Source organism: Salvia miltiorrhiza, chromosome 8 (genome assembly GCF_028751815.1).
Source record: "Salvia miltiorrhiza cultivar Shanhuang (shh) chromosome 8, IMPLAD_Smil_shh, whole genome shotgun sequence".
NCBI classification, from domain to species: Eukaryota; Viridiplantae; Streptophyta; class Magnoliopsida; order Lamiales; family Lamiaceae; genus Salvia; species Salvia miltiorrhiza.
In genome coordinates this window covers 24882637-24905733 of record NC_080394.1, presented here as the reverse complement: position 1 = coordinate 24905733, position 23097 = coordinate 24882637, and the positions used below count along the sequence as shown (strand labels likewise).

Sequence of the window (23097 nt, the reverse complement as noted above, 5' to 3'; positions counted from 1 at the left end):
TACATCAATAATATTTTAGTTTAGTGATACTAAACACTTGTTTAGTATTTATGTTTGGAAATGAAGTTCTTAATAAGTGTAAATAAATATAATAAGTGCATGTTTGGTAACCGTGATAACGCTAGATAGTTAATTTATCTGCTTTTATCTATTTGTTTGGTAGCCCTAATATGTATTCACTTAGGCACATTTTTAAAGTAAGCTCATTCTCATTCTATTGTTCCTCTTTAGCTAATATATCTCATCTTCACCCTCTGATACATTTTCTTTACCTCGACATTGACCTAGAATAATTTTGGAAGACAATTAATCCTCTACAATACACTCCCTCGCCAATCAACTACTACCGCACCGCCTCACTCACATTCATGACGGGGATTTGTGTGTAAATACTCCAATTTCCCGAGAGAAAAAGAAATATGGTATTTAACGAGACTACTGAACTTTGCTTGAATAAATTAAGTGGTGTGTCCTTAGAGTCAAGTAACACATTCTTAATAAAAGAATTATCGCAATTGAAAAATAACAAATACGAAAAATAAATATCGCAATTGAAAAATAACAAATACCAAAAATAAGATAGAAATTCTCTCTAACGGGATCCAAAAGTTTGAAGGTCTGAACCACAAGATAACATTTCATATTAAGCATATATAATATGCAAGAAACAATCGATAGAAAAGTGATAGCAAAAGAAGTTCATATTAAATATGCTAGAAAATATTAAGATAATTATTCTCAAATAATATTCATCAAGATAGAAAAGTGATGGCAAGTGGACATTATTCTTGACATTTATTATAAAATTGCTGAAAAAAATCTTTGTTTTGATTTAATGTCAAAACCTAACGATGGAACTTTGTTGATAACCAAAACATAACTTATGAATATTAAGTATTCTAAGCTGATACTCCCTCCAATCACAAAAAATAGTCACTTTTTGCCATTTTGCGATGTCCACAAAAATTAGTCCCTTTTCATTTTTGGAAACTATTTATCACATGGTGGGTCATATTCTCCACTTACAATACAATTAATTATCATTATAAACACTAATATTTAAGTGGGACTTTTTCTCAACTCACAAATACAATAATCATTTTTATTAAAACACATGTCGTCCACCTTTAGGACTATTTTTAATGGTAGGAAAGAGTACAATTTACTAAAAAAGTCGAAGGTTGCTGCAAGTCATTAGCTGAAGATCAAGCTGAGACAAGACCCTAGCAGAAGATCCAGCTAGAGTCCCAAGCTGACGAGAACAACACAACCTGAAGGATCAGTGATGCGGCTAAGCTGGTCAAGGTTCGTGCCCAACCACCAAGCACGAAGACTTTGTTGCTCTCAATGCTAAACTGATGGAAGCATCAGTTTAATCAAAGTAGACTAACCGAATGGCATCAAGCTAACTCTTGCTCAGACTCACTCATGCCACGTCAGCCCTAAGATCAACAAGTTCAAAGCAAAGACAGCCCTTAAAGCGTATGAACCCTCCGAACATTCAAATGCCTATGAATATGCATTAAATGTGAATCCCACTTTTCAGAAGAAAGTACAAGGATGACTGTCGGACGTCAACGTCAAAGTACCGATGTGCAGATCTAACATCTCAGCCATTCCTCGATACAACCGGAATATTTCAAGGATCAACAGATGAATTTTGAAGAAAGCTCCCTCCGACGGCTAGATTCAAAGTCTCGTCTATATATACAACGTAGATCAAGATACACAGTGGTGGTGGTGGTGGAAATCTGAAGTTGTTGTGTATTGTTAGGTTAAACATTTAGAAACCAACAAATGTCATAAATAGAAACTAGTTCTTTATTGTAAATTTTAATTTTAATTTCATACTTGTGAATACATTTATAGTTCCTAAACTAGGCGTTCTTCAATGTAAACATCCAAAGCCTAGAGATGAACACATTGATCCTTATCAACTATTATTCATTGTAACTAGGGGTGTAAAATCGGGTCGCGGGTATCGGGTATACCCTCATCCGCCGTGATACCCGCAAAATTAAAGAGGAGGGTCGGGTGCGGGTACTCTCATACCCGCAAGTAATTTTCAATAAAATAATTTTAGGAAATAAGAATTGAATTAACGCCCTAGCCCTAACTCGTCTGTCTCTCGACTCTCACTTCTCCGACACAGAACTCTCGACTCCCACTTCTCACTTCAATTAAATATTTTTTAGTGAAATGAGGGACAAAATACCTGCGGGTAAAGAGGGTACCCGCAAATTGCGGGACAAAAATACCCTCCAACGGGATAAAATACCCGCAAAATTAAAATCCACCAAAAAATTACGAAAAATGAGGGTATCCACATACCCGCTGCGGGTATGTGGATACCCGCACAGTGCCGACGAGACGGGTAAGGGTAGGGTATTTTGTCATTTTGTCCTGTGGATACCCGCAATTTGCAGGTAGGGTACCCACGGGTGCCCAATTTTACACCCCTAATTATAACAGTGTGTACACATAGTTGGAGAAATCTCACACCCCCTATTTCTAAACCTCTCACACTCTGAAGAAGATAAGTGTTGAAGTGAGGAAAGAAGTCGATAAGTAAGCTTCGAGTGTGAAGTCTGAAAGTTGATGGAGTAACGAGATTGCAACCGCGCAAATTGCTAATTACGGGATTGCAACTGTGTATTGTAAAGCAACAGGATCACAACCGCGTAAATTGCAAAGCAACAGGATTGCAACCGTGCAAATTGCTAAGTAACTGGATTGCAACTGCGAAAATTGCTGAGTCAGGGTTAAGGGATTATCCTGAGTGTCAGGGTCATGGATGTAGGATACGTTGCTCTGAACCACGTTAAAATATTTGTGTGATGTACTTTATATTTTCTCTTCTTATCTTGATTATAATTGTCTTCACCTTAACTATCTATAGACTATCAAGACAATTGTAAATGAAAACTTGTGTTTTTACAATCTGTACTTAGTATCAGTCTTGCTCTATCTACCAAATCCTTCACCAAGCTAACCTCATGCATTACAAACTGCACTAGCACACACTGATTACAAAACCATATCAGTTTGACTCAAGTCAATGATATAAGTCACGCCAAAAGATTTTCATTAAAACGAATCTAGTTGTCCACAAAATTCCCCATGTAAGATTGAATAGAACCTTCGTGTTACTTACTTGATGCATCAGTAAGGCATCTCTCAGTCAGTTGACATCTCTTTCACTTGTTGACTCATTATCAACAAGCTGCTCAATACTATGGGAAAATGAGAAAAACATTGCTATCTGGTATTCCCTCATCCCCCCACAAAATAAATCTTATTCGCCCCGTGACCAACAATTGGTAAGGTTGTTCTACAAATCTATACTTAAAAAAATATGGTCTTTCTTTTCTTGTTGAACTAGTATTAGGAAATCACTTCAGATTTCTGATACCTATCCTTGGTATCAAAACAAAGATTCTCAAATGGTCAGTTTCATGGAGGTGGATAGGGTCTAGCTATTCAGGCCAAAAGTTTTGAGCTGAAGCCAGGGTTGATCAACATGGTGCAGGCTGAGCAGTTTAGCGGAGTTGCAACGGAAAATTCACATGTGCATCTGACTCAATTTTTGGATATATGTGATATGATCAAAATGGAGTGCATGCCGACGCTATCAGGATGCGGATGTTCGGGTTCTCACTCAGGGATTGTGCTAAGGATTGGTTCAAGGGGCTTGATCGGACCCTAATTACTGCATAGGATGAGTCATGCAAGGCGTTCCTAGCCAAACACTTCCCTCCGTCTAAGGCTCATAAAATCATCTTGAAGATTTCCCACTTTGTTCAGATGGGAGATGAAACGATACATGATGCTTGGGAGAGATTCCGAGAGCTTATTCAGACGTTGCCCCCAACATGGTTTCACGGAGGAGCAACAAATTATTCACTTCTACAATGATTTGACTGTTCTGACAAAGAGCATGGTGGATGCTACAGTCGGAAGATGTTTGCTATATCGATATACCAAAGAGGCCTATAGGGTGATCGATGAGATGTCTTCAAACAACTATCAGTGGCCAAATGATCGAAGCACAATAAAAAGAGTTGCATCTGTGAAGAATGAGAGCTATGACGATCTTATAGAGAAGTATACACTTCTTCAAATGCAATATGAGATAGAGAGAAAGGCTCAGATAGCGGCACCAAGCACACACCATCCGTATAAGCCCGAGCCACCAAGATATGAAGAGGCTAACTTTATCCATTAGAGCCAAGATCAGTCCAACCGGCTAGGATATTAGAGGGATCAAGAAGGAAATCAGCCTTATCATCCCAACAATAGAAAATATCCAAATTTCTCCTACGCCAATCTGAACAATGCTTTGTAGGCCTTGCATAGTTTTTCTGTGTCTAGTGGTGGGGTCATCAATGAGCTAAAGAAAACGTATTTTTAAGAGATAATGCAATAGATGATGGCACATCATACCAGTTTTCTTAGTCAAACGAATAACAGGATGTCGAATATGGAGTCTACCATATCTGCTATGTCCAAGCAGATGAAGATGCTCGAGACTCAGATGGCAAATCAAGCAGCTGCACAACATAAGCCAAGATATTTTCTAAGCAGCACAAAAGTCAATCCAAAAAGCCAATGCAATGCAATTCTCACTGGAACCGTGACTTCGAGAGATAAGGTTGCAAGCAAGAAGTACGATTCTTCGTGTGATGAACCATACAAGCCTCATGTCCCCCCAAGGGTATACGTCCCTAAAGCTCCGTTTTCTCGACGATTGGCAAATGTGGAGGTGGTTGAAAAGCAAAGTTCTATCATGGAGACGTTTGAGAATGTGAACGCCACGGAACCCCCACTTGAGCTATTACATGGCAAGGAGGTAAGAAAGTTGTCTCCCTCAAGAGAAAGAGTGATGTAGATGAGACAATTTCATTGGAAAATGAGTATTGTGTCGTTACGCCTATGAAGCTACTATCAAAGAATGAAGATTCGGATAGCTTCACAATTGAGTGTGAGATTGGATGAAATCTCTTTTCCAAAGTTTTATGTGACTTAGGGGCTAGTGTTAATTTGATGCCTCATGCTTTTTTCAACCGATTGGGAATTTAAGACCTCAAGTCGACCCCCATGGTACTTCGAATGGCGGATCAATCAACGGCGCAACCTAATGGCTGAGGACGTTTTGGTGAAGGTTGATAAATTCATCTTCCCTACATATTTCTTGGTTCTTGACATGCCTGAAGATGAATTTAATCCATTGATTCTTAGTCATTCGTTTTTAGCTATAGGACGAGCTCTAATTGATGGGCAGAATAGATACATCACCTTTAGAGTGAAAGATGACCTTGACTATATCACCTCATGACTCTATGAAAAGGATCAGGATTCGCAAGGTGAGCATGTTTCTCCTTCCTCTGTTCGAATAGGCTGTTCAGCTGCTCTTGTTGCGTTTGATGTTCACTAAGGCCACGAGGTATCGTTGACCTCTAGACGTTAAATTAAACACTTGTTGGGAGGTAACCCAACTATTTTTATGTTTTTATTTTCCTTTTCGTTTTCTTTCTTTCTCTTTCTTGTTCTTATATTTTATTTTCTTTGTTTTGTTCTTTTGAGGAGATCGCAGAAGAGTTGCTAAGTTGCAGATTTGGAGCCTTGTCCACACCATCACCATTGAGCATGATTTTCTGCGATTAGTGACACACATATCTTTGACTCTTCCCTCCAAACTTATTTTCGAACCCGATGTTCTGTAATAAGTTTGGGGGAGGGGGTGGGAGTAGATATTTGTATCACTTTTATTTTTTTGATCTTTTATTGTCTTATTTTTGCTTAGCTTATTTGGTGTTGGTTTGAGTTGTTTATCGCTCCACTTGAATTTTGGTAAGATTCCAATGATGTCTTCTTCAAAAATTTATGAAATTGATTTTTCTTGATAATTTGAGCATAATTGGAGCTAATTTCTGTACATTGATGATGATATTGACCTTGACTATTAGACATTGAATAAACATGTGAGATTTGAGTCATAATTGTTTATCATACATAATTTATTCTTTGTTTTGAGTGTTGTCATGCATGTGGTGATCTTCTAGAACTTGCTATGATTTATGTGTTGAGGTTGCTGTTCGCTATTTTATTTAACACGCCGCAAGTGTACGGGTGCAATTGTGTACAGTAGCAAGCAAGGTCGAATCCACAGAGACTGATTTAACCAATTCCTATCCTAAATTATTCTACTCTATCTGGACAAACGAAATTAAGAGTTTTTGTTGTAAAGGACAAACTAAATAAAAAACAGGAAAGAAAATAAAGCAAGCTGTGAAACAGAGAAACATATAAGAGAAGATTTCCCAAGGCAAAGGTTTCAACAGATTCTCCTAACTAACATGTTCAATTCAATTAATAAGACGATTTCTAAGGCAATCTCAAAATTAGTCTATACCCACTCCCGTGGCATACAAACCGTTGATTACATGCAAGGCTACAGTCCCCGGATCGCACTTCTAACATGCAACTCCTAAAAGCTCATAGGATTAACGCCCTCACAAATATCAATTCCCTTTAGAATTAAATATATGTGTTCTATGTTCTTAGTTCAGATAATAATTATCATCTCCCGATATCAAATTAAAACCTATGATTATGCTAAATTGGTGGCCAATCAATAAAGCAAACAATTATAACAAGAACATAAAAGGAAAAACAATCTTAATTAATTGAATCTAACAGTCAGAAATTCAAATCATGTCTACTCCCTAAACCTTGGGAAGGAGGGATTCTAGCCACACATAGACATATGAACTAGAATACAATTCTCAATAAAACAAATAAACATCCACAAGAAAAACCGTAGTAGAATTGAGAATCTTCAGTTCTTGCTCTCGCTCCGTTCTCCGTCTCTCTCAGCTCTCAGGAAAAGTAAAAATATGATAAAAGATGATAAAAGGTTCTAAAAGGTGCAGAGAATAAGTTATTGGGGAGTATTTATATGCCCTAGGTCTTGTAACTCTCAAAAATACCCAAAATCGCAAAAAAAAAAAACGAATTTTGGGCGAAAATACGGCGACTCGCGCGGCCGCGCGCCTGGACCGCGCGACGAAACAGAACTTCTGACAGCTTTGCGCAGCAATTTTGTTTTGGCTCGTTCTCTCTCGTCCGAACTCCGATTTATGATCCGTTTGCGCTCACGAACTCCTCTCAAGACGAACTACAACTTGTATTTCAGCCAATTCTTCCAAATTCTGCTTCATTATTTCTGAAAATTCGTTCAAAGACAAGCAAGTAACAAGTTCTTGACCATAAACGAATATAAGCTCAAATAGACCATCAAACACACAAAATCCTCACAACTAAGCATCAAAAATGACACACCAAGAGGTAAAAATGCATGTTTATCAGTTGTTGTTGTGCTTATTGGTGAATTTGGTGTCTAATTGTTGAGGATTTGAGGATTTTTTTCATTCAATATTTTTCTGAGGCATATATGGTCTAGATTTCTCCTCATTCGTATTAATTGATTGTGTTCTTATCATTATTTAAGGGCGAACAATGGCTTAAGTTTGGGGGAGTTGATAAAAAATTATTTTGCATGATTTTTTTTGATATATTATTGCTTAAGTGGTAGGATTATGTCTGATTGTGATATCATTTGGCATGAATTTTTTTATTCTTTTGTGATATTACGTTTGGATATTATTTTGGTTGTTTTGGTAGAGATTAGAGTGATTTGACTGATTTTAGTTGTGTTTGCTTAACTGCTAGGATTATGTCTGGTTGGAGTTTGAAGTGTTTCGAGTATGAGAACTGAAGAAACGAGCTTGAAAAGCTCGAAAAATGAGAAAACGGGACGAGTTCGATGACTAGGGGAGAGGTCGATGAGGTAAAGTATAGCAGCATGGCAACGATGATCTGATGGCGATCATTGTGGTGCTCACCGGGAATTCGGCGATTGCCGAGCAGAGGAGGAATTTTGTGGAGCGTTCGGCGATCACCAACAAATGTCGCCATAGGTCCGCTTTTTCTAGGGTTTTTGCATTTTTTCTTGTGTTTTTTGAATTTCTAGACTGTATTTTTCCTTGCGCCTATATATAGGTCCTTTTGTTGACTTATTAGACACCTCGTTTTTCCCTCTTTTCATATTTTTCAGTTTTTAGCCTGAGAATTTTATTATTTTCATATATTAGATTTATTTTTTGCAAGAATTCAAGATTCAAGCTGTTCATTCACGATTCTTTCTGGGTTTTATTTATTTCAGTCTTTTCAGTTGTGTTCTTTTTAATTATGTCTTTGCTTTATTTAATTAAGTCTAGCTAGTTTTTTTATCTGATTCTAGGGTTTGTAAATGATTGATTTAATTTATGTGATTTACTTATATATATCTTTTTATCTTCTAGTTTTTGATTTATAATTCCTGGTGCTTATTTCTTGTGAATTGCTTGATTAATAATTTGCATGTTTAGCTATTCGGTTTGAGGCCCAGCGCAAGTAATTGTTTAGCGGATTCGGGAATGTGTGATATGAGTTAAACCTTGGGACCTAGCGAGGATAGGTGGATCATAGAGAACTATTCTTATGTGCTTCTGAGAGTTAGTATATTTTCTTGAGACCTAGCGCGCGAGATAGAGAATTTGCTCATCTACTATCATAAATTGTTCTAGCGAGAGCGTGTGATTTTTTTTCTATAATCTCTCATTAGGACTGGATTAAATTGATAATTAGGATTAACAGGTTAATTGTGTATATTTGATTAATAAAATTACATTCCTTGGGACCAGTCTTTTATTTATCTGATTTTATTTGCTCTGTGTTGAGTTTAGTTTTAATCATCCATCATATTTGTGTTTGCCTGGATATTATTATAGCAATAAAAATACCAAAACTAACACGGTGTAATTGAAGTATAAATAATAAACAAGTATCGTATCCACAACGACTGATAAGCGAAAATACCCTAAGTAATCCTAATAAATCCTATAGGAATATCCAGGCAAACACAAATATGATGCATGATAAAAACTAGACTCAACACAGAGCAAATAAAATCAGATAAATAAATAAGATAAATAAAAGAGTGATCCTAGGGAATGTAATTATGTTAATCAAATCTACACAATTAATCTATTAATCCTAATTACCAGTTTAATCCAGTCCTGATGAGAGATCACAAAACTCACCATATATTCTTGCTAGAGCAATCTATGATAGTAGATTAATATACTCTCTATCATCCATAAGTATCAAGAAGATTTATACTAACTCTCAAAAGCATATAAGAATAAATCTCTATGATCCACCTATTTCCGCTAGGTCTTAAGGTTAAAATCACATCACACTATCCTAATTCCACTAAACAGTTATCTCGGCTAGGTCTTAAACCGAATAGCTAAACATGCAAATTATTAGTGAGATAATTGATCACAAGAAATATCAACCTTAACACCGGTATAAATTCATGAAATTGTCAAACAAATGTGTTACGATATGAAAAATGATACGAAAACGGAAGATGCAATAGCAATATACAATATACAAATAGGTAGACCTAGACATTTATAAGTAGGGTATAATTGTTTTTTGAGAGATACAATATACATGTATATTACACTTGAATTAATCAAATAACAATCATACTATTATAAATAAGATCAAATATCAAAACAAATACAAGTACAACTTAATATTCAAATAAAATACAATCCAAACGCTTCCGGTGAAATTTAACAAATGATCTCTTAAAAGTGAGAGTCCTTAAGAGCATCCCCAATGCTATAGCCCATTCGAGAGCTCTAAGGGGGGTCCCCATCTTAGAGCCTCCACTCCACACAACCACAACTATGAGCTCTAATTTTGTCATTTCCATTTCATTCAATTTTACTCTTTAATTTTAAAATTCAACATTTTATTAAAATTAAAATTGCCACATTACATTAATTAAAATAAAATACAATAATTGAAACGAAATTGCAATAATTAAAAAATATTTCAATAATTAAAAAGCTACATCAATCCTCAACGCTTCATGACTTCTTCAAGTAGTAAATTGTGCACTATCAATCGTCGTTAATCCATATTTCGAGGTGTCCGCATTGAAAATTTCAAAATCGTTTCATATCGAGAGCTTTCCGTTGAGTGGTGCTGAAGAACTCAATTCATTTCGCAACGCAGTCTATTGCGTTGTAGTATTTCACCTTCTCCCCGCGTGTCGAGGACTCCACCTTCTTGCCCTTCCCTTTGTCGCATTTTACCGTTTTCTAGTCTTGGAGCCTCGTCGTTATGCTCGGCATTGAGGATGTCGCCGTGCACGTCCTATTCGAGCCTTTCGAGCGCTTCGACGAGTGGACATATCGGTGAATACGAAACATTGAGATTCGTGCAGAACTTGTCAAGAGTTGAAATACTTTAATGGAGCCATATAGTTGATAGAAAAGCTCTCATGCGCTTGCTCAGTGATTTGTTCATCACTCATTCTACTTTCCTAAGTGACACGATACTGTTCGTGGAATGGCTTTCATAAGTTGATGCTCTTTTTAGACACGTTGAAAGTGGTGCGACGAGACGTAACATGGGGCAACTCGAACCAAGCGCTCGTACCCATTGAAAATATTCTAATGTCTCAACTTTAGTGCTTGGACTAACCCTTTGTGTAATTAACTAGGGTATGATTGTATACATGCGATATGGAGCGTGGCATAGGGCAAAAGCAATCGAGGGTGTAGATCCCATGCACACAACCCCACACCATGAAATGATTGCACTCTAAAAAAAAAAAAAAAAGTCCACTCAACTCCCAAATTGATTATACTTATTTTCAATACACAGACTTCCCTTTACTCGTCAACCAGAAACAGTTAAATCCACTCCCCATCATCCCAACTGCAAGAACAAGAACCCACACCCAAAAGGTGCCAACTTTTTCAACTACTCGAGCTCAGAGATGCAAGATCCCAACTCCAAGCAGCAGGTCAGCCAAATGCCGCCCTTCTCCGGCGCAATGCGGCCCTCCCAGCACCGCCGCGCCCACTCCGAGGTCAACTTCCGCCTCCCGGAGGACCTAGATCTGGGCTCCGACCCCTTCGACGCGCCGGCGGGGAGTTTCGAGGAGATGGGATCCGAGGACGATCTCTTCTCCACCTACATGGACATAGAGAAGCTCAGCGCCGGACCTGGATCTGGACCTACCGACAATGCCGCCGCCGCTGACGACGACGCAGACAAGACCGCCGCCTCCAGGCCTCGCCATCGCCACAGTAATTCCGTCGACAGCTCCAGCTTTTTGTTCAACGACAACAGCATCGAAGCTAAGAAGGCTATGCCGCCTGATAAGCTTGCTGAGCTCTGGACTATTGACCCCAAGCGCGCCAAAAGGTATGCAGCTTTTCATTTTCCTTTTTTTTTTGTTTAAATATTTTTTTAGTGGGATTTTGTCGCCAAATGTATGTAGATGTGATCCGAGTTTCATAGGTTAGTTTGAGTAGGAAGTTTCTTGTGTTTAATCGTGGGCTCAGATTGGATCTTGAGATGGATCTCTGTAAATCTTGAGTTTGGGTCTGTGAAGTTGACTGATGTATTTGATCTAATCTAGTCCATTAATAATGCATTAATATATTATGCCAAAGGGATGAAGAAGTTACTTTGTCTTTTGTAAGTAAATGAGTGTTGGGATCTATGAATTATTTGGAATGTAATTATTAAGGTTATCCTTCCTTGGATAAGGATTGAGCTAAATTGATCTGCTAACTCGGACATGTATCTAACGTCTATGTGTTGCTCCTAGCTACACCTTTGATGTTTCTTGCTAGCAAGGATTATAATTTGAAGATCTTGATTTGAGTTTAAGAAGATGATTTGTAGATTTCCTGTATTTTTCTCTGTAACAGGTTGATTTTAAATTCTGTTTATTAATGATAGCTATATGTATAAGGTGGGTAACCTAAGTAGCTGTGTATGAGCTTTATTATTACCAGGACATCAACTGCCATATAGCTGTGCTTTTCTTGTGCATCTTTTCGTCTTGATCACTTCTATCGTCCATGGAGTTCGTTGTATATGGAGTACTCTAGCATCTCTTCATAATTATCGGAAGAAAGAACATCTAGATTTAGTAACATAGTTGAGCAGAAGAAGTTCTAAAGAAAAAAGACTGAAGCACCTTAAGTCCTTATCTATAGTAAGACCAAGTAGACCTACAGATAAGCCAACCTAAATTATTTATTGCAGAATGCAAGTATTCTCTGAAGAGATATGATGTGATCAGTGTAGATTGTAACGTGTAACGCGCTGCACTTTGCCAACTGAACTAATACTAGGGGTTGACCTAAAAAGATTTCAGCTTAGCTATATCAGCGGGGATTAGTATGTCAAACTTGGGAAAATCTAAACTATACGATTCTGAAACATTGTCTACTTTTCTCTTTTGCTCAAGTTTCTGATTTTGAAAAAGAGAGTCGAACAGTTTGGCGATTTAGGATTACAACTTGTCCTTTGAACAGTTCTATAAGAATGCTCGACTTAACAAAAGAGGATTCCCTCTGAATTTGTAGTAGTGAGCTGGTGCATTTTGGAATATAATCTTTGGTGATTGCACAATTGTGTATTGCATTGATGATTGATTACGCGAACATCTAGTTTACGTTTCATCCCTAGTCCGCTTCACTATTCCTTCCAATTTTGTGCTTAAAATTAGATAAGATGTGTTTTCGTGTTCAGTTTTGTAGTATGTGATGTGCTTCATCATAAACAGCCTTTTGACTGCATTTTCCTTTTATCAACAATAACAACCATAATGTCCTATAGGATTCTGGCAAATCGGCAGTCTGCTGCTCGATCAAAAGAAAGGAAGGCCAGGTATATATCTGAACTGGAGAGAAAAGTTCAGACCCTCCAAACTGAAGCTACGACTCTCTCTGCGCAACTGACTCTGTTCCAGGTATGTCTGCTGGAACTGCGCCAGTAATTATATTTTATATTCTATGATTCCTCTTACCTATGCGTAGTTCGTGTGATTTTCTAGTGTGAGGATCTGTTAGTTTTTCGTTTCGTAGAAAACTATTTTACATTGCATCTTCATTTTGCAGTATTATTTTATCTCTTAATTTTGTGATGTTTCTGATACAAATGTTGCCTCTTTCAGAGAGACACAACAGGACTGAGTAACGAGAATACAGAGCTTAAGCTTCGTTTACAAGCCATGGAACAGCAAGCTCAACTACGCGATGGTAAGTACTAAGTTGTGTCAATTACAAGTCAAATGGTTTATTAATCATAAACAATCAGAATCTTTTATGATGCATTAGGGAAGTTTTAGTCTGTACATATGCCTTGAAGCTACTTGAATCATTGCTCGTTATTTTTTGTTGAACCAAAAATATATGTGCTCGACAGAAAATTTGATATTTTTAAATGTTGCCTTATTCCTTTTTTTTTTTTTTCAAATCTATTTTTATCCACAAGAAATGCCATCTATATTTTCAAAGTTTGCTTCTTGATCCTTCTCAAATTAGGGTAGTATATAGAAGGTTCAAGTTTTTAATTTGTGAATAAGAAGGAAATTTGAGATGGAATTCTTTTTGAAATCACTAACCGTCTTCAAGTTTAGAATGTAATGATACGGATCAGACAAGAAAGAAAGAACATGAGCACCTACTTGGCATTCTGATTGTCACTATATATTCTTCAATCTTTTCAACTTACATGTTTTTGATTATTCTTTTTTTTTTTTTTTGCCCTACAAAATATTCAGCACTCAATGAAGCACTGAGGCAGGAAGTAGAAAGACTCAGAGTCGCAACTGGAGAAATGTCGACCACGTCTGATACGTTCAATTTAACCATGCAACATCTTCCCTACAACCAGACTACATTCTTTTCCAACCACAACCAGCCTCAAGCTGGCTCAAACGAATCCTTGAACGTACAAATGCAGCAGTTTCATACACTTCAAGCCAGCATGTCAAGTCACCAGCAGCATCCCGTGCTTTCTGCCAATCACGCACAGGGACTTTCCGACTCAATGCACCAAGACCCTCTTGGACGTTTTCAAGGCCTCGATATCAGCAATGGGGGCACACACGTGAAGTCGGAAGGGCCCTCTATATCTGCCAGTGAAAGCAGCAGTACATTCTGATTTCAGGTTTCTTTCTGGATTTTTTCCCCCCAAGGCCCGGAAATCTGTTTGTTTACTTGTTCATAGACTGACACCGCGTTTAACATCCAGAATCATCAGCAGTCCACATTTTTTCATTAATTTTTTTCTCTTTGGGATTAACAGGTTTTAGGTTTCCCTTAGTGTTGTAGGTTTGTCTTTGTTCATTGTGTTGGGAACCGGTTATGTCTTAATTTCATTTCATTTTGTCTACATTTTGATTTATTCGTTAAAACTGAGAAATCATAGCTTGTGATGTGGCTGGATCTTCGACCACGAAGGAGGTGGTAATGCTTCACTTGTGTGGGGCTTTGTGTGACTCAGTTTGCTAATGTTGTCTGTCGATTGTAATGGACTTGCACATCAGTTTGTGTTGATTTAACCGATAGATTTTTATGCTGTGCCCTCACTCGTCTTAATGTTTCTTGCATTTCATTTATCCTCGTATATTTCATTTGAACCTACTCTTATCCACATATAAAGTTAGATTTCATTGAGAATTTTATTTTTTGTGAGAGTTAAAAATAATGAATAAATCAATAAATTTTATGAATAAACTACTATAATTCATAAACATATGTATCTATTTAATATGGTGAAAATCTCGTCATTGACATGTGTCCGACCCCATTGCTTGCCCGGCGGGCATCACTATTCGTGAAGGAACGGTAGGTTGGGTGGAGCTCTGTGTCACGTTTGTGCCATGGCTTGGACCCAACGTCTCCATTCTTCATTGTTGTTTTTCCTAGTTCGATTCTTCTTTCAATTTACAAATTCTAGTCTACCACGACCGATCCTCGTGAGTTACAACGATCTATAAATCTGGTGGACCAAAATCGACAGAAAAACAAAAACATACATTCACATAATACCATGATAATCAAATACGTGCAGAAAATATTTCTAACAATTCTGTTCCAATTTAAATCATGCTTGCATAAATGTGCATTTAAAAGAATAACAAAATATTTAAGATGTCTGAGCCTATTATCTGGCTCCGATACTAATTGATGGAACCCGAGTGAAGAGTTCGATGCTAGGATCTCATAGGAATAATATTTCAAATGTTAACATGCAAATCCTAATATATAGTTTCTCTATCCTACTCTAATAGGTTTGTTTCCTTTTTGTGACGTCCCATTAGAATAGGCTCATTTTCCATTTTAAGTAACAAAAAAATTACTTAATTGGTGTGGACCAAACCACTTTTCTCCTAAAAAGTAAGTTTCTTAATCTCGGTGCCCAAAAGAAGTGAGCCTATTAGAGTGGGATGGATGGAGTAACTATTACAGATTATATACTGCAAATAAGATCATGCTGAAAACGAGCCATAGCATGCTCCTAAAGTTCGATCACTAACCTTTAATGGCAATAACCTTCTTTGAATGTAAATTCTGATAGCTTTTGATTCGTTCTACGAATCTTCTAGCTTATTTCATCTTATGGCTTGAATTGTTAGATGAAAAATGAACTGACGAGCCTAACAGTCGAGAGACGGGTGCAAAATAAAACTTACTAAACATGGAGCAAATTTTCGGTCGTCTTGACTAATGGGGGGAGGGGGATTTCAGCTCTCAAGTGCACTGAGTTATGCGTCCATCTATCCTATTTATAGGGGTTTTAAGCTAAGCTAGGGATTCGTAGAAGAATTAGGACCACAGACCTGGATCTTGGGTTCGTAAGAGTCAAGGATCCCTGCAGATGAATCCTCTAGCATCCTCCTGGAGGAACCCTTGGTCGACTCATAAGAGTAAATGACATTCTGATGGACTATTAAGGAAGAAGGATCCCTCATAATCCAACAGATCTCGTCGCACAATTCAATATGCATACATAAAAATGAAAGAAGCCAGGGATGTTTTGGAGGACCCTCAATAGCTGAAAATGATCTTTCAATAGCCGAAAAAGATCTTTGAGTGATAATTCCTTGATAAGGATCCAACGGGATGACAAGGGATCCCGATAACGGGATGTGTGCAGGATGTTATTCAGTCCCCTCCAACTTTGAGTAATCATTACTTTTTTTGCATGCATAACCGTCTTCTGCAAAAAAGGTGCACGTATATGCTATGAAAATCACACAAATGGGCTAAAGAGACCAAAATAGCCCTACCCCAATAAGGTAAAATTCTATCTCTATCCTAAAGGCCATAGCTAATAAATATGACCTCATTTCTCACTTTGACAAAAATATCTTTGATGCACTTCTCATCTCTCACTTAGAATGGCATCAACAAAATACTTGTTGATACGATTTTCGACCATAGATTGATTTATTGCCCGGCTTAGGCATTGGAGTCCCTTCTCAGAGGCTCCCCATCCGGTTCTATTTGGCAATTTCCGACGAGGATCTAAAGGTGCTGTTGGATCCCAAAAGAAGAAGTTGGATATGTTGTTCATAGGAGATTTATTCTAAAGAAATTATGGCCTTTTTCCTCAGCAATGCTGGAGGATCTCCGTGCTGACCCCGTTCCTAGTGAAGGAGCTAGAGAGACATCCATCTTTTACAAAGAACTCGAAGTATCACAAGGTCCTGAAGGAACGGCTGGATCCCTGTCCATGGGATCCCTATCTCAACAAGACTGGAATTCCATCATACCTCACAGGGAGGCATCACATTAAACATGCTTTGTGAATTATCTTTATTTTTGGTGGTTGAATGCTCCTTTTGATATTCGTTTCTTGTCTTTCTTCCATGAAATTGTATGTGTGTTTTATGGATGCATAAACGTCTTTTAATTATAGCATAAGTTTTATTTTTGAATGGATGATTAATGTAACACGTAAGAAGAATTGTTGGTATAGATCCCTAAGGATCCCGAAGAGCAAGATCCCTAAGGATCCTGTGTTGTGGGCGATTATTATGTATACATGTTGAACTAATGATTTGGAGCAAAAGATATTTCGTATGTATGCTTACTGTGAAATGATGTTTCTAGGAGAATGTAAGGATATGTATGATTATAATATGAAGATGTGGTAAGGGATCCCATGAAGGGATCCCGGTAAGATGATGTACACGTGACGTTTATGTTCATGAGTAAAAAGTGTCGCTTATGGTTGATAATCAAAATTCCTGAAGGATCTCGTGTCATGGTTAAAAACGTTATGTATATTGGAATTATTCATATCAAGCCTGTCCTTATATGAAAAATGTGGTGTTGGTGGGAGAAAATTTGCCTGCAATGTGTAAAAGATGATTGTTTGAACAAAAATAAGGATCCCTAAGAGATCCCATGAATGTGTGTATGGATCTTATGTAGATCTTGTAGTTCCCTAGACAAAAGGTCGACAAGATGAACAAGGTAGATGGATGAAACATGGATATGATTAAATGATTTTGAATTGATTACATGTTGTTATGATTCATCTAAGAAGTGTGTGATAAGGGATCCCGCTAAATGATCTTGGTATGATGGTCATGGAATTAATGATGTTATGGGATGGATGAGTGATTTGATGATTTATTTGCGTGAGTTATTGAACAATTTATGTGTTTCATTTATTTACATTTGCTTCCATTATCCTTTTGATAAAGGTGGTTGTTGAGTTTATTGGGTCCCCTGAGGAATGAAATGACAGGTGTATGGATGGGGGATACACCTGTAGGCTATTTTTTTCGAAGGTTACTTAGAATCAACACCTTTGTACTGAAAGACAGTTTTACTACTTTAAAAATGCGTGCTTCAATTAACAAGAGGTGGACGACTGATACTGAAACAGAGGTTCAGTGGGTGACTTCAGTTAATCGAACTGGTCAATTAACTTTAGTCCAAGTAAGGCTTCAGTCGTAAGTAAAACAGAGTAGAGTTATTTATCTAACTGACTATCGAAAGATTGATCAGTTAAACCTATAACTCTAGCAGCGGAATATTAAACTTAGTGAAATAGCCTTGAAAGATTTTCTTCACAGAGAATCCCTTAGTCACTCTTTTCAGTTAGTCAGTATTATAGAAACAGAGATATGCACAGATACTGAAAATAAAAGCAAGTAAGAACACAAGGGATTTTTACGTGGTTCGGAAGACAACATTCCTACATCCACGGTTAGATGATCAATCTGACGAATATTCTGGGCATATGCTTACGGGTGCATTGCAAACCTAGCCACGATGTTTACGGGTGCAACACAAACCTAACTGCAATGCTTACGGGTGCAAAGCGACCTGTACTGATAAGGAAAACACCTTACATCAACCAACTCACTGAGTTGGATTTTCATACTTAGCTTGCGGGTGCTAAGCAACCTAACTGTTTAGTTTACTGGTACTAAACAACCACTGAGCTCGGTCTAAGTCTCAAGTTCGATTACAAACACTCTTCTCGCTCTTTTGAAAATGGGTATTATAATATACCAACTAGGATTACCGAGTACAGAATCTCAAGTAATCAGTAACTAGGCTAATGATCTATCTATGTGAATTTCCTAGTTATACTAAGAGAGTTTAGGTAATCAGTAGAACTGATTTTACAACAATGAGATACTCTCTTCATCGATCCAATGCTTAAGGAATATTGAGCTCTATTTGATTTTCTGCTGTAGCTTTGGCATTTGAGGATTGAATCGGAACCTTCTCTTTTCTTCTCTTCACCTCTCTCGTCTCACACATTTCTTGAGAGATCTTTTGAGTTATTTATAGGCGTCTCTGAGGAATAGATCCGTTGACGGAGATCTTCTTCTTCAAATCCTACCGTTGGAGATAACGTCTTTATTCTTGCTCAGGTACTGAAAAGAACATTATTCTTAGATGGTATATTAAATGTTGTTGCATAAGCATTTAATGTAATTGAGTGTGCTTCCGTCCTTTGCTTGATCAGTCGTTGACTTTAGTTCAATCGACCAGCATTTAATCTCAGTATCTTCCTTCAGTTGTTCAGTTCTGCAGTTGAGTTTTGATCTTTGAAAGCTTTAGTTGTAATTTCTTCAGTCGCTTCTTCCTCCTGCAATCTTCAGTCAAGATATTAAAGCTGAGAGTTTTGGTATCATCAAAACTAGGATGAATATTTCTTCCAATTTCCAACAGAGTTGAATAAGATATGTGAAATTTGATGATCTAGAATTACTTTATGTCAAGTATCCTAACTCGAAGCTTATAATACCAATAAGATAAAGAAATCAAATTGAGGATTAGTTGAACCAAAGTTTGCCTTCATTAAGTTCCCTAAGTGCTTGATGGGATGCCTAAATAGGAGTGTGATAAATTATTTGATTATGAACATAAGTGATATGATGATATGATTCCATGAGGCTGTTGCACTCAAGATTGATTAAGCATGATTTTTGAATGATTTGAAGGTACTTTATATGAGGATGTGACGAATAAAACTGTATCTAAAGATTATTACTTGTTTGTGTGTGAGTTGTCTTACTCGGGGATGTTTGGAGAAAAGGTTGAGAGAAACAATTCCCCTATAGGGAACCTTCCAAGATCCATTTTTCTAGTGACATCTTGGCATACCACTCTATATAAGGATTTTGAAATTACATGCCATGAGAGCAATGAATGAATAGATCAGGAGGAGAATTTGTTGGCTAGCATAGAAGAAATGATAACCATCGAACGAGATAGAGAAAGCTTGAGAAATAAGGAGAGAGTGATCCCCAAGAAGGATCTAGAAAAGAGAAAGAAAGATAAAAGAAGACAACAAAATAATAATAATAATAATAATAATAATAATAATAATAATAATAATAATAATAATAATAATAATAATAATAATAATAATAATAATAATAAGAGTTAATATATAACATTACCCACTTTCATATAGCAAAAATAAATTTTACCCACTCAAATAAAACATAAAAAAATACCCACTTTTTGTCTTAAAGGACTAAATTACCCTTGAGATTAAAATTAAAAAAATACCCACTCTTAATCCCTATCACTTCTCTCTCTCTCAAAAACGTCTCTCTCTCTCTCTCTCCCTCCCTCTCCCTTTCTTTCTCTCTTCCGGCGATCAGATCTCCGCCGCCGCCCTCGACTTCTCGGAGCAATCTCCGACGCGCAGAAGATCGGCGCAGCACATTACTCCGGCGAAATTTTGAATTTGTATTTTTCAATCTCTCTCTCTCTCTTTTCTTTCACAGATTCACCCTCTCTCTTGCGCCAGACAGCGAGAAACACCGTCGTCGATCTTCCTCTGCCATCGCTGCTGCTCATTCCGGCAGATCTGGAAATGTACTCGTCGTCGCGCCGCATGCACCGCCTCCGTCTGGTCAGGTGACGGCAATGTAGCCACCTCCGACGCACTATCGATCCTCGCCTCCACCACCATCCTCCCTGCCTCAGCCACCTCTTCCGGTAACTACCACCACCGTCACCACCATTCCACTACCTCTATTACTACAAAACCCAGACCAAATCATAACGCCAACAGAAGCCCTAATTTCTCGTTTTTTCTCCCCTTCTCTCATTTTTTCATTGGTTGTGAATGTGGGTATTTTTTGGTTGTGAATTGACAAATATAAGATAGTGTTGGTTGTGAATTCAAGTTTTGTTGGTTGTGAATTCATAACTAGAAATAGTGTTAGTTGTGAATTCGCGTGAATTCACAACCAACACTATCTATAGTTGTGAATTCAAACTTTAAAGCTTGAATTCACAACCAAAATATATTTTGGTTGCGAAATCATTGGTTGTGAATTCGTGGGTATTTGTAAAAAATTTATATGCAAGGGTAAAATGGTAAATGTGGGTATTTTTTAAAGTTTTTATATTAGTGGGTAAAATTTATTTTTACTATATAAAGTGGCTATTTTCAAAATCCACTCTAATAATAATAATAATAATAATAATAAGAATAATAATAATAATAATAACAATAATAATAAATGTTGAGTTCTAAACAAATCAAGCACTCGAGGGATGTTGTTGAGAGACTAGCCCGAGCCCAACAACTGTTAGAATGTGTGATAGAGAGATTTCTAAAGATAGAAAGTAGTACTGGAAAAATCTACAATTTGGAACATGCCGATGCTATAGCCATATCGTACGGTATCACGACATGAATACCATGGAGACGTCCCCCGGTATCTCGCGAGAGTTACCATGGTGAAGAATGAACCTGTGGAACTTACCAAAACCGGATACTTGATTTAGGACATGGAAGATTCTCGCATGAAGATCCTGAGGAACACCTGGATACTTGATTTAGGACATGGAAGATGCTCGCATGAAGATCCTGAGGAACACTAGACACTCCTTAGAGAATTATAGTGATACTGAAGGAGACACGATGATAGACACATGTATGTGATGAGAGTATTTACTAATCCATTTATGAACATATAAATGTATTATTTAAAAGGGGCACTAGAGGTATACCCTGAAGATAAAAGAATCATTTTTATAGGATCTAAAAATGCAATTCTATTTTATATGAATCTGAAAAAACAAGACTAAAATTATGATAATAGAATCATGAATTAGAACATTTCTTATGATGTTTCATACTTGATTTTGAATTTTGCATATAAAGTTATATGCTTGGATGCGGATTTTTCATGTAAAGTTTATAGTATAAATTATCGACAAAACGTCTGATACTTTTTGTTAATTGATATAAGAGCCAAGTTTAGTATGTTAGTTAAGGATCTTGCATAGAATACTTCTTGAGGAATCCCGATGAATATGTGAGCATGTTTTTAATGAATTGAACTTAGCATATAATTGCCTTAGAAACGGGTGATCCTAGATACGAGTATAATAAATAAAAAAGATGCCTGGAGAGATACATTACTCGATTTGTTGATAACATAAGATGCCTTGAATGGTTAATTGATAGCATGAGAATATTTGTTGGTTTGTTATCAAATTGCATGAATTGATCCTACTGCATTGATGATCTATTGTTTTCTCAATTATAGATTTGTTGAGAGCTTTGTTATAGCTAAATTCTATGAGTTTTAAGTATCGATGATGGGCAAGTCCTTATAGGACGATCCAAGTATTTTTTTTATGAACAATGAATCATCATTAACTAATATGAAGAAGAATTTGAGTGAGAGAGCTCTCTTTGTAGGATCTTATGAAAATAATGTTGTTTTCAACTTTGCCTTCCCAATTAATTGCCTATCATGTGTTTTTTGGCACAAGTAGATGCCTCCAACTATATGAATAATAAGATGACCATAACTAGATTGTATAATCTGACATGAATAGTCTATGATGCATGATCAAGTTATTTGTATTTTTGTTACGAATATGTAAACTTGAATATAGGTATATGAGATATGATGTGTAGAAATGAGAAGGAATCTAAGAATAAGAATTTATGAAAACGACCGTGCTATCTCCAAAAGAAAGTTGGAGAACGACCAATTCTGAATGAGGCTATATGATCCCAAGAGGATCGTCATGATGAGTTGTGAACTAAACCACGGTATCCCAAAGGACACCATAGTGAACTATGAATTCTATCTGCGCTATCCCGAAGAAATACCATAATGATCTATGAATTTGAGAAAGAAAGAACTTAGGAAACATATCACATTTTGATAACCCGCTTTGGTATATCATGAGGATCCCAAAGTAGAGGCCATGATCCCTTAAACGACGAATCATGAGGATCCCTCGCACTCAGGCCATGAGTTGAGAAATCTTGGTGAAGTCTAAGGATCATGAGGATTTCGAAGTAGAGGCCATGATCCCTTAAACGAGAATCATAAGGATCTCTCACACTTGGGCCATGATTTGAGAAATTTAAGCGAACTCCAAGGATTATGAGGATCCTGGAGTAGAGGCCATGACCACTTAAACATGCACTACTACAAAAATGCATGAAACTGCGGGTTTTACCCATAGTCTATATGATTTAAGATCCGTAGTGCAAGATGGTATACTCTGCTCCCATCCTCATATATTACTATCCTAAATCCTTAGTCTATATTAAACTAAACACTACAGTTATTGACGCACATACACTACGTAGAGAAACTGTAGTCTATGTGTAACTATTGATTATGAGAAAATCGTAGTTAATTTT

The 23097-nt window shown here is 37.1% G+C and overlaps 1 protein-coding gene and 1 non-coding gene across 2 annotated transcripts; one reads left to right on the top strand and one right to left on the bottom strand.

Annotated features, from left to right (window-relative positions):
* Positions 1 to 3771: 3771 nt before the first annotated feature.
* LOC131002098 (small nucleolar RNA R71) lies at positions 3772 to 3879 on the bottom strand. Its single transcript, XR_009094176.1, has one exon. It is a non-coding gene; the product is annotated as a small nucleolar RNA R71 (small nucleolar RNA).
* Positions 3880 to 10602: 6723 nt separating this feature from the next.
* Positions 10603 to 14514, top strand: LOC130997198 (transcription factor RF2b). Its single transcript, XM_057922451.1, has 4 exons — positions 10603 to 11334; positions 12763 to 12895; positions 13100 to 13184; positions 13709 to 14514. The coding sequence occupies exons 1-4, from the start codon at positions 10904 to 10906 to the stop codon at positions 14089 to 14091; spliced, it is 1032 nt and encodes a 343-aa protein (XP_057778434.1). The 5' UTR covers positions 10603 to 10903; the 3' UTR covers positions 14092 to 14514.
* The last annotated feature ends 8583 nt before the right edge of the window (positions 14515 to 23097 follow it).

Bases quoted from the DNA above. Each gene is read 5' to 3' on its own strand.
- LOC130997198 (XM_057922451.1), top strand. From the start codon at position 10,904: ATGCAAGATCCCAACTCCAAGCAGCAGGTCAGCCAAATGCCGCCCTTC. The intron at 12,896-13,099 runs GTATGTCTGCTG...TGCCTCTTTCAG, and splicing joins CGCAACTGACTCTGTTCCAG to AGAGACACAACAGGACTGAG. The intron at 13,185-13,708 runs GTAAGTACTAAG...CAAAATATTCAG, and splicing joins GCAAGCTCAACTACGCGATG to CACTCAATGAAGCACTGAGG.